Source organism: Coregonus clupeaformis, chromosome 10 (genome assembly GCF_020615455.1).
Source record: "Coregonus clupeaformis isolate EN_2021a chromosome 10, ASM2061545v1, whole genome shotgun sequence".
Taxonomy (NCBI): Eukaryota; Metazoa; Chordata; class Actinopteri; order Salmoniformes; family Salmonidae; genus Coregonus; species Coregonus clupeaformis.
The window spans coordinates 39,515,270-39,527,362 of NC_059201.1; the positions used below are offsets into that span (position 1 = coordinate 39,515,270).

A 12,093-nucleotide genomic window follows, 5' to 3' on the forward strand; every position below is an offset into this window, starting at 1 on the left:
ATCCTGACTAGTCTCCAACTCCCTGAAAAACATCCCCACAGCATAATGCTGCCACCACCATGCTTCACCATAGGGATGGTGCCTGGTTTCCTCCAGATGTGACACTTGGAATTCAGGCCTAAGAGTTCAATCTTGGTTTCATCAGACCAGAGAATCTTGTTTCTCATCGTCCTTTTGGTGCCTTTTGGCAAACTCCAAGCGGGCTGTCATGTGCCTTTTACTGAAGAGTGGCTTCCGTCTCGCCACTCTACCATAAAGGCCTGATTGGTGGAGTGCTGTAGAGATGGTTGTCCTTCTGGAAGGTTCTCCCATCTCCACAGAGAAACTCTGGAGCTCTGTCAGAATGACCATTGGGTTCTTGGTCACCTCCTTGACCAAGGCCCTACTCACCCGATTGCTCTGTTTGGCCGGGCGGCCTGCTCTAGGAAGAGTCTTGGTTGTTCCAAACTTCTTCCATTTAAGAACGATGGAGGCCACCATGTTCTTGGGGACCTTCAATGCTGCAGACATTTTTGGTACCCTTCCCCAGATCTGTGCCTCGACACAATCCGGTCTCGGAGCTCTACGGACAATACCTTCAACATCATGGCTTGGTTTTTGCTCTGACATGCACTGTCAACTGTGGGACATTTTATATTTACATTTTAGTCATTTAGCAGACGCTCTTATCCAGAGCGACTTACAGTTAAGTGATAGCATACATTTAAAAAAATAAAAAATCATATTGGCCCCCCGTGGGAATCGAACCCACAACGCTGGCATTGCAAGCTCTACCAACTGAGCTACATGGGACCTTATATAGACGCGTGTGTACCTTTCCAAATCACATCCAATCAATTGAATTTACCACAGGTGGACTCCAATCAAGTTGTAGAAACATCTCAAGGATGATCAATGGAAACAGGATGCACCTTAGCTCAATTTCGAGTCTCATAGCAAAGGGTCTGAATACTTATGTAAATAAGGTATCTGATCTTTAATATATTTGCTAAAAAAATCTAAAAACCTGTTTTCACTTTGTCAGTATGGGGTATTGTGTGTAGATTGATAAGGAAATGTTTTTATTGAATCTATTTTAGAATAAGGCTGTACCGTAAACAAAATGTGGAAAAAGTCAAGGGGTCTGAATACTTTCCGAATGCACTGTATACTTCATTGATATCTTATAAAAACACTGATGTCGATCCATGCAATAACTTCCAGAGTATTCACCGTTTAGAATCTAATAGCTTGCGGTTGTTGGGGTTTATCAAAAAGGTTTTGGCAAGGTGTGCAAATGTAGGATTAGCCAATGAAAGAAACATAATTCATTTATGATTAACCACAATTTTACAAGGCATCCATTCACAGACTTCAGAACGTAGGAAATTGCACTTCATGATCTCATACAACACAGATGAACTGATGATATTATCTAGTGGTAGTTCTAGGCCTTCTTAAAGTCCTTAATTTCGAAAGTTGCGAAAATAAAGTGTTTTTCTAGTGGCGGTTTATGACCGAGTTCTACTGGGAACTTCGCAAGTACAACATAGCAATACAACACTTTTCATCAAAGGAGTTCACTTGTAAAGGACTGCAAATCACGATAATTATTCATAGAAATTTATCAAATATATAGTACTAATTTATCATAACAAATACCTGATCAAAGTCTTAAATCTTTATTGAATGTGTGCCTGTGCTATTTTTTACTAACATCCTTAACTAGTTTCTATATGTGAGAAGGGTACAGTGAGCGGACCCATACCCGTATGTTTGAGGCTGTGTCTCGCCAGGTGGTAGCGCTGAACAAACCTCATGTTACACTGGGTGCAAGCATAAGGTTTCACACCTAAACCCACAGAGCATCATTATATTATTTCAGTGCCTCGAATTTTTTAGGCTTAGGTATGTATATACTTGGCTGGTAAATCAATTGGTAGTTAACTACTAATTTCAGTACTTGCCGCAACGTAATACGAATTCACAAAAATCTTTTAAAACGTTTCCCCCAATGAAGTGAGACATTTGATGTTTTTTTCCAAAGCTTTAGTCCACAACCATAACACATCACATGAGCTGATGATGTCACCTGGTGGCAAAACTAACCCTTCTCATCCTTAATGGAAATAAAATTAAGAACTTTTTTAGATATCAAACTTGCAAACAATATTTTTCTTTGTGCATGACTAATTAATAAATCCTGCCAACCCTGTATACTAGGGTTTAATTCCAGGGATATGGTGAGCGGGTGCATACCCATATGAGTGAGGCTGTGTCTTGCCAGGTGGTAGCGCTGGAAGAACCTCTTGTCACACATGGTGCAACCAAATGGCTTCACCCCTATACACACACAGAGCACCAACTTTAGTATAAAAAGGTTCAACTGCCAAAAATGATCGATCTTTAAGGACTAATCCACTCAAATAGCTTTTGGTATTTTTTCCATTCGTGCACTGTTGATGGCCCCAAAATGTTTTGCATTTCAGCAATCAAGTTTTCAAGAAATAGGACTTTCAAAAAGCAAATTGTCACTTGCCACAAAATCATGATGAAGTGTTTTGCATCATATGAAGCATTTTGCATCACCATGATGTGGCAAGTAACAATTTGCTTTTTGAAAGTCCTATATCTTGAAAACTTGATCGCTGACATGCAAAACATTTTGGGACTGTATCAACAATGGACTAATGAAAGAAATACCAAAAGATTGTTGAGTGGATTATTCCTTTACTGCAGCTAAATAAGCTTAGCACAGTTTTGGTCTTGTTCACCAGCCAATTTTTTTTAACAGAAAATCTTGTTACAGCGGTTGGTCAAAAAGGTGCAATCTACTAATCCAATTGGGACTAGATTTAAGTGCCCAATGAGTATTGGGCAGTTTATGTTCAATGGGCAATGCGAAGAAAGGTAATGCTCTAATACACCGCCATAATACACAGCAAAATCACTGTTGTAGCCTAAGCGTGGCTACTAGCTACCAATGGTTTAGCTAAAAACAATTGCAATTTTGCTGAGTCAGGTTAGAATTTTGGGTGAAAATGCTGGTGGACACATGGCTTCACGTCATGCTGTTCATTTGAACATTAGATGTGAACATTTTAGGCAGTTGGTACATATTTAAACATAAAACACATTGACACAACCATGTGATTTTTGGCATGCTATTGTGACGTCTCAAACTCCTGAAGCTGTCCGATTCTCCTGCTATCCTGAACTCCATCAAAGACTGCTTCCATAGGACATTTTTTGAAAGACTAAATGCAGTCAGCCGAAAGTTGTGGCTCTTAGCGAGACCTCAAGCTCAATTCCAACATGGGGGTTCAAAGATTTTATCGGACCTGGGGCTTGATTAAAATTGTTCGTTTCACTATAACAAGCCTTATTTCTAAACATGATCTGATGCCGATTTACAAATGTTGTGCAATGATTTGAGGGTTTGATAAACATCTATCATAGTCCTCTGTAAACAGGTTAGCTTGGAAAATCTTTTGCCTACATAAAACAATATTCAACATCTTTCTCTAAGATCTGACAGGAAACAAGGCTTTGATTTTGAAATTAAATGCCTTTAACAATACAAACTCGAGTTTGATGCAGCCATATGTATGAATTAAATTCCATTATACCCAACATGACATAGGGGACACATTTAACCACACATTGCAGTGGGGCTCATGCATGGCATCTGCAATGCCTGATTGAAGCGAGAGGGAGAGATTTAAAGTGAGGACACATACCCGTATGTGTGAGGCTGTGTCTCTCCAGTTGGTAACGCTGAATAAACCTCATGTCACACATGGAACAAGCATACGGCTTCACTCCTAAACACACAGAGCAGACAAATATTAGCCATCTTTCTGTCAGTTTTAAAAATATGCATTCCCTGATTTTTTTATTCTAGACATTAACATGCTGGATTTCCTGCTTTACAATTTAAACAATTGTATAAACAAATCACTTATAGGGGAAATACAATGAAAAACCATAAGTGTGTCTCTACCCTTAAGAGTACTTGCAATTACCGGTACATTTGGTTCACTGACTAGAAAAAACACGGATGTATAAAACACATTCTTAACAGGTCACATCATTCTCTAATATAGAATAACATGGAGTTTTAGATTTTTCTTTCCAGTGGACAGTAGTTTCCAACAAAGCCTCTTTATTCCATTCACATTGAGAAGGGATTACCAACAGAAGGACATCCAACACTGAAGTTCCTGTATAATTTAGTGCTAAAAAAGGTAGCCTAACCCTACAAATATGTTTTGTCAGAACATTTGACAATTCATGGGGCTGTTGGGGACTTAACATGTATATTCAACTGAATAATGTTGCGTCAGTAGCTCCAATAAAAATACACTGAGTAATAAGGGAACAGTGAGCAGTCGCCATACCCGTATGAGTGAGGCTGTGTCTCGACAGGTGATAACGCTGGAAGAACCTCATGTCACACATGGAGCAAGCGTACGGCTTCACCCCTATACACACAGAGCACCAGTCAATAAATAAACCAAGAGCACTTACACCAGTCATGTGAGTATATAAGGCTTGTTTTAAGAACATCATCCATGTATTAACTGTGTTTGTATTGTGCCAGACACCAAAATATGGACCAACATTTTTGAAAAACTTATTTTTATTTTAAAGTAGTGGCAGCGGTGAAACTTGTCCATAATATTGCAAAAACAAATAAAGCTGTTCCTATAAAAGAGCTTCTTGGAGTCTATCTGCAATATTTAATTGTTTGCAACAATACAAACTCGATGTTCTTATGTGAGATTATTTCACTGGTGTACCTGGTGTAGCCTACATATGTGAGATGGGTATGGTGTGCGGACCCATACCCGTATGTTTGAGGCTGTGTCTCGCCAGGTGGTAACGCTGGAAAAATCTTTGATCACACATGGAGCAAGCGTATGGCTTCACCCCTACACACACAGAGCACCAACTTTAGAAAAGTCTGCATCTAGCCCTATGGTTAAGTAGTCCTTTAAACACTCATCGAAGAAAGCCAGACATGCCAGAACAATGGCAGCAATGAAAATGATCTGAGACGTCACAATAGCCATGCAAAGCTCGCACTGAGACATTCCATTATTCAACAGTTGATTCGGAAAGCATTCAGACCCCTTGACTTTTTCCACTTTGTTATGTTACAGCCTTAATCTAAAATTGATTAAATCGTTTTTTCTCCCATCAATCTAGACACAATATCCCATAATGTCAAAACATAAACAGGTTTAGAATTTTTTTTGAATCCAGAGATGTTAATTGAAAGCCACAAATTGTTAAGCAGTTCTAAAACCATAGTTTGTTGTGGCTTTATGCCAGACTATGCAAGTACAACATAAGAAACCTGTGTATTGGCGCTTAAGTGCAGCATCACTGTCATAACCTATTGTTAAGAAGGGTACGGTGTGCGGACCAATACCCGTATGAGTGAGGCTGTGTCTCGCCAGGTGGTAACGCTGGAAGAATCTCATGTCACACATGTTGCAAGCATACGGCTTCACCCCTATGCACACAGAGTATCAATATATTAGCTAGTGTTCCTATTGCATAAAGTGGAACACAAAACAATACCCAAATCCCAAACTACAACCATATACATTTCATAAAAATGTAAGGACTGATTAGTACTAGAGGTAAAATGTTTGTTGCCATGTCTTAACCCCTTGAAGACAAACACTCTAGCATGCATTTAAGGTTAAAACAAGAAAATGTTTTATGCCCAATCAAGTTTAATTAACACAAGCTATTTGGGTTCAATAGCAACAAACATCGGGAATCTACCACAGAAATGTTAGCTGGCAATTTGTGTAACAAATTAAATGAAAGAGGAAACCCTTCACTGACATCAAAATAAGTTATTTGGCACTTGTTTTTACCTATGAAAATCATCAGTAACAATCTGTACCAACTTCAAGCCATTATCAATTACATTTGTGCTACCTAGCCATGAACAACTACCAGTAAGTCATGTGCAAGGCTTGGACATCAAGAGACCATTCCCTCTGTTGGCAAGAGACTGACTTTTGCCACATGAGTCTGATAGTTTTAAACATTTTAAGTGCTAGAATTGCTAAATACATATACAGTGCCTTCAGAAAGTATTCACAGCACTTGACTTTAGAATGAATTAAAATAGAGATTGTGTGTCACTGGCCTACACACGATACACCATAATGCCAAAGTGGAATTATGTTTCTTGGAATTTAAAAAACAAATGTATTAAAAATGAAAAGCTAAAATGTCTTGAGTCAATAAGTATTCAACCCCTTTGTTATGGCAAGCCTAAATAGGTTCAAGAGTAAAAATGTGCTTAAAAAGTCACATAATAAGTTGCTTGGACTCACTGTGTGCAATAATAGTGTTTAACATGATTTTTGAATAAACTACCTCATCTCTGTACCCCACACATACAATTGTCTGTAATGTCCCTCAGTTGAGCAGTGAATTTCAAACAGATTCAACCACAAAGACCAAGGAGGTTTTCCAATGCCACACAAAGGGCACCCATTGGTAGATGGGTAAAAATAAAATAAAAAGCAGACATTAAATATCCGTTTGAGCATGGTGAAGTTATTAATTACACTTTGGATGGTGTATCAACACACCCAGTCACTATAAAGATACAGGCGTCCTTCCTAACTCAATTGCCAGAGAGGAAGGAAACCACTCAGGGACTTCACCACGAGGCCAATGGTGACTTACAGTTACAGAGTTTAATGGCTGTGATAGGAGAAAACTGAGGATGGATCAACAACATTATATAGTTACTCCACAATGCTAACCTAAATGACAGAGTGAAAAGAAGGAAGCCTGTACAGAATAAAAAATATTCCAAAACAGAAATTAACTTTATGTCCTGAATACAAAGTGTTATGTTTGGGGCAAATCCAACACATCACATCACCGAGTACCACTTTTCATATTTTCAAGCATCGCGTTGGCTGCATCATGCTATTGGTATGCTTGTCATCGGCAAGGGAGTTTTTTTTTTTTTTTATAAAAAGAAACGGAATAGAGCTAAGCACAGGCACAATCATAGAGCAGTGGTCACCAACCTTTGAGTCGAGATCACTGAGTCAAAATGCAAGCCGAGATCTACCATTAATTTTTTTGTAACAGGACTTAAAAAATGTAAGCCTTTGCAACATTAACTTATTAAAAACAATACTGTAGGAATGAGGTTTGTGCAGTAGGCTATAGGCCCAAAACATTATCACCGCATATTAGCTTTGCTTGAATTGCCCTGCCAATGCATTGTTGTTCTTGTCAGACCATTAAAAAATATATATATTTCAACATTTGAGGTAGGCTATATGATCACACCGGTAATAGAGCAGTTGTTGTATTACTTGTGAGAAACAGCTAAGTGAGCATACGTTTAAATAATTTGCTTTTTATTTCACTGGGCTGATGGAGCCTGTATCTTATGATCAGTCTCTGCGGAGGGAGAGGGCAGCAGACTACGGGTCCGCCTCTCAACGTCCTTCCGCTCTCTCTTCCACTGACCAAAAAGGGACACCGTTTTCCAGCTAATGGCGAAACTCGAGTTGCACCGCCTCATGCACAAATTCATGTTGTTACTCCTATGACCAAGCCTATCTATACACTTTCCTAGTCATTCATTGCAGCTGCAGAGCTGGTTGTAGCGCTGAATGGAAGTAGGGAGAAGCACATTTTAGGGCTTATAAAGGTATTGAATAGAAAGTGTTGACAGTGCTGAGTAAAAACTTTAAAATGAACTCACTCATAAAAACAGCAGCTCTTTGCTATATTCGCTGAGAATCTCGCTCTAGTCATGGTTTTAAAAGTTTAGAAATCTCACAGTATCAACTTTGCTGTAGCATTATTTTACACCTGCTACGTTACTGCAGACACAGCAATCTGAGTGATCCGATTGGCCAGCGGTAGGCCTATGGTGCACTTGATTTGCTCCCCCCGGGAATGGAATGATTATACCTTCAGACATTAAATGGTTCAAAATGGGAACATGTCTCCTACTCAGCGCGCAGGGCAGCTGAATCGGGTGCACCTACCGCCAACAGCGCAAGATTAATTAAAAAAATTGGACAGCAAGGCTTATCGTTGGGTTAGAGGGTGAACGTTCCGGAGTGGCCTAGTTACAGTTTTACTTAAAATTGTCTTGAAAATCTATGGCAAGACTTGAAAATGGCTGTCTAGCAATGATCAACACCCAACTTGGCAAAGCTTGAAGAACAATGTGCAAATATTGTACAATCCAAGTGTGCAAAGCTCTTAGAGACTTACCCAGAAAGGCTCACAGCTGTAATCGCTGCAAAAGGTGATTCTAACATGTATTGACTCAGGGGTGTGCATACTTATGAATATAAGATATTACTTATTTAATTTTAAATACATTTTCAAACATTTCTAAAAACATGTTATACCTGTCATTATGGGGTTGTGTGTAGATGGGTGAGAAAAAAATATATTTAATAAGTGTTGAATTCAGGCTGCAACAATATGTGGAATAAGTCAAGGGGTATGAACACTTTCTGAACGCACTGTAACTGTATAGGAAGTTTGCATTTCTACCTATATGAATGACACATTGCTTTTGTCCTAGCATAAAGATATTTTTTGTTTTTACCCCTTTTTTCTCCCCAATTTCGTGGTATCCAATTGGTAGTAGTTACAGTCCCTGTCCCGTCGCTGCAACCGTACGGACGGACACGGGAGAGGCAAAGGTCGAGAGTCGTGTGTCCTCCGAAACACAACCCAACCGAGCCGCACTTAACCCGGAAGCCAGCTGTGTCGGAGGAAACACCATATCACCTGGTGACCGAATTAGCGTGCACTGCGCCCGGCCCCCAACAGGGGTCGCTATAGCGCGATGGGACAAAGACATCCCTGCTGGCCAAACCCTCCCCTACCCTGGACAACGCTGGGCCAATTGTGCGCCACACCATGGGTCTCCCGGTTGCGGCCAGCTACGACAGAGCCTGGATTCGAACCAGGATCTCTAGTGGCACTGCTAGCACTGCGATGCAGTGCCTTAGACCACTGCGCCACTCGGGAGGCCCCTAGCATAAATATCTTTGTCACATCCTGAGCTCCCGAGGCTGGCCAACTGCCATGGTATGACTTTTTAATTTTACATTCAACACATTGCTCTATGACAAACAGGAGTAAAATGGGTCGCTTGTTTTATGTGAGATGGGTACGGAAAGAGGACTCATACCCGTATGAGTGAGGCTGTGTCTCTCCAGGTGGTAACGCTGGAAAAACCTCATGTCACACATGGAACAAGCGTACGGCTTCACCCCTATACACACAGAGCATAAAAATATTAGCTATTCAATCTGCGAAGAATACAAAAATATTTTATTCCAAATTGCAAATTTCTAACTGTCAATTCAAATCAATTTCAGTAGGATTATTGGTTAGATTTACAAGGATAAACATATGGCCAAATGATGAACACACCCATAATACTTGACTATGATCCATATGTATCTCGCTTTTGGTCAAATGAGAATTCCACAAATATAAGATACCTAAAATCTAAAGAAAATTGTTTTCATTTAAAAATAAAAATGCAAACTTGTAAAGCATTGTTTTATTTTCCAATGAAGAAGAGGGTATAGGCCACTCTTCAAATGGTCTACTTACCAATATTACAAAATGTCTCAGAAAATCAGAGTCGATTGATGTCCATGCAGTAAATTCTATTCAAAATCTCATACTGCACACAAAAAGCTACTGCTAAACTAGCAACACCTTCACCTACCTAAAGCAACAATGTCCTAAAACTGTGACCTTTGTACAGCCTCCTATGGCCAACCTATAAACATTTGTACCAAATAGACCTTTCATTTGTACGCTCATTGGTGTTGGGGGACCCAATTGTACATTTGTGATGATAACCCCTCTCCTTCACATAGTTGAGGTGAAAGGAATGTTGAGCTTTGTTGGAAATTACTGTCCAAATGACAAAGAACACTGAAAACCCTGTATACTGGGGTTCCGGTGCAGAACTACAGGTGTAGCCTGTTTAGTGAGAGATGGGTACGGTAAGAAGACGCATACCCGTGTGAATGAGGCTGTGTCTCTCCAGGTGGTAACGCTGAATAAACCTCATGTCACATATGCCACAAGCATACGGCTTCTCCCCTAAACCGAAGAGTACCAGTTTTAGTGAAAGGTCCCCAGAGAGAACACCAAAAACTGTGAATCAAAATCTGACACTAGACAATCTCTTTTAGGAGGCCATCTCATAAGCTTAAAATCACTGGTCACTTAATCCAAACTGGTGTTTCTGCGGGCCTTGTATGTATTTTCTTACTGTATTAGCTAAGCATTTTAAACATCTCCCTAACTGGTAATGGAGAACCTCCAGAAGTTAGCTGGCCATTGTGGTTGGGACACATACCTGTATGAATGAGGATGTGTCTCTTCAGGTGATATCCACTCCTAAATGCTCCATAACAGTGATCACAGATGAAGTTTTTCTGCACTTTGGATATTGGACAGTTCCCATTCTCATCCACAACAACCACCTAGGCAGGATATGACAGAATAGTGGCTCAGCATAAAATTGTAGGCCTAAATACACCATACAGAAAAAACTTGCAAACAAACATCTACTAAATCATCACAACAAGCATGCCCTCACACTTTTGTTTAGGAAACATATGATACAATAGTTTTAGTATGAGAAAAGCCAGTGCTAACCTAAAAGGCAGAACTAAATTAAGGTAGTACAGGATTAAAACAATGTTTTGACCATTTTGGCCATTTAAAGCACTAGGTACACAAAACCTAGAGAAGGGTTAACCCCCTCCCGCGTTACAGCTCCCCCCTCAAACACAATAACAGTTATTGTGTTCCCCTCCCCCCTCTTTCCTCTCCAGAGAACCCCACCCCCTCCACATCTCCTCTGCACTCCTCCCACCACAAAAAAAATATGTGCACACTCAAAGCACCAACTCAGCGAGAGACAAAAAAAAGTCAGTCTCACACACACAAAAGCACAAAGAGAGCCAAACGCCCACAGACATGCACACAAACACACTTTCAGTCCGTTTTTATAACACAATCTCTCCGAAACACACAGAGAGAAGTTGTTTTGCTTTAAAATTCAGAGACACTGACCTTCCCTCCCCTCCCGTCTTCCTCTCTCACTTTACAGGGCGTTCCTGATTTCCTGTTCTTCTTTTTCAGCTGCATGTCCTCGTTGGCCCTCATCTCCTTCTCGTCCAGCAGGCGGGGGGCGTGGAAGTCAGCCTCCTTCCGGATAAGCTGGGGAGCACATACAAGAGGGAGACAGGGGCCTGTGAGTCAGCCTTACCTTACAGATAGGCCTACATTTCAAGACAGAAACAAAACAATAATGTTTTCTAAATATGTTAAATTTAAACATGAACCACAGGATATTTTAGAATCCTTTAACAAATAATGAGCAGTAAAAAAAACATTGTCAAAAGACAGAAATACAGAAGGTAACCTATGACTACTTTTAATTGATGTACATAATCTGGCAGCCTCTTTAAATCATTAATTAAGACTTATTTAGGCATATTAGCATCCCACAGTAAGTTACTGCTGAGACCTAGCCAATGCGAAATATGTCAATTTCTCATTTGTTGTTCTTTCAGTGGGTAACAATGATAAACAACAAAGCTCCCTCCTCTCCCTCTGCATTGCCCCAGCTCCTCCTAACCAGGGGTGGACAGCTCATTCCAGATGGCAGGATCATGTGGCTCTGAGGACCGCGGTCTGAGCCATCCCTCTGGGGTGGTGGACCATGGCCGAGCGGAGCCATCATCTTCTTGGGCGGACCGGCCATGGAGCTGGCCTGCATCAGGGCCATACTGGAGAGAACAGCCTCACAGCCAAGCAACCCCGCCTGGGAACAGAACCCAGCCCGAGTCAGGGAAATCAGTAGAAATCAGACATTTAGAAAATATATCAAACAGAACCAGTCTGGGTGCAGAGAGGAGCTAAACAAATGAGAAGACAAACACTCAAAGACTGTCAGAGGCCAAGTTACAGTTACACCAGAAACGGTATGAAACCCAATGATAAAACAGACTTTTAAAAAAATATGAAACACTTGACATTTAATGACGACCACAT

General features: G+C 40.4%; 1 protein-coding gene across 37 annotated transcripts in view; it reads right to left on the bottom strand.

The window, feature by feature from the left end:
• LOC121575170 (gastrula zinc finger protein XlCGF58.1) overlaps positions 1-12,093 on the bottom strand; it is a 29,713-nt gene that overhangs the window by 15,649 nt on the left and 1,971 nt on the right. For 22 of the 37 annotated variants that reach the window (XM_041888121.2, XM_041888118.2, XM_041888113.2 and 19 more), the window contains 11 exons: positions 11,678-11,863; positions 11,110-11,256; positions 10,388-10,514; positions 10,045-10,128; positions 9,197-9,280; positions 5,417-5,500; positions 4,830-4,913; positions 4,380-4,463; positions 3,720-3,803; positions 2,239-2,322; positions 1,748-1,831 (listed from right to left, as the gene is read on the bottom strand). In XM_041888121.2, coding sequence (XP_041744055.1) covers positions 1,748-1,831; positions 2,239-2,322; positions 3,720-3,803; positions 4,380-4,463; positions 4,830-4,913; positions 5,417-5,500; positions 9,197-9,280; positions 10,045-10,128; positions 10,388-10,514; positions 11,110-11,256; positions 11,678-11,863 — 1,132 coding nt within the window. The remainder of the gene's footprint in view (positions 1-1,747; positions 1,832-2,238; positions 2,323-3,719; positions 3,804-4,379; positions 4,464-4,829; positions 4,914-5,416; positions 5,501-9,196; positions 9,281-10,044; positions 10,129-10,387; positions 10,515-11,109; positions 11,257-11,677; positions 11,864-12,093) is intronic. The other 15 variants (XM_041888122.2, XM_041888116.2, XM_041888086.2 and 12 more) reach the window with 13 other exon arrangements.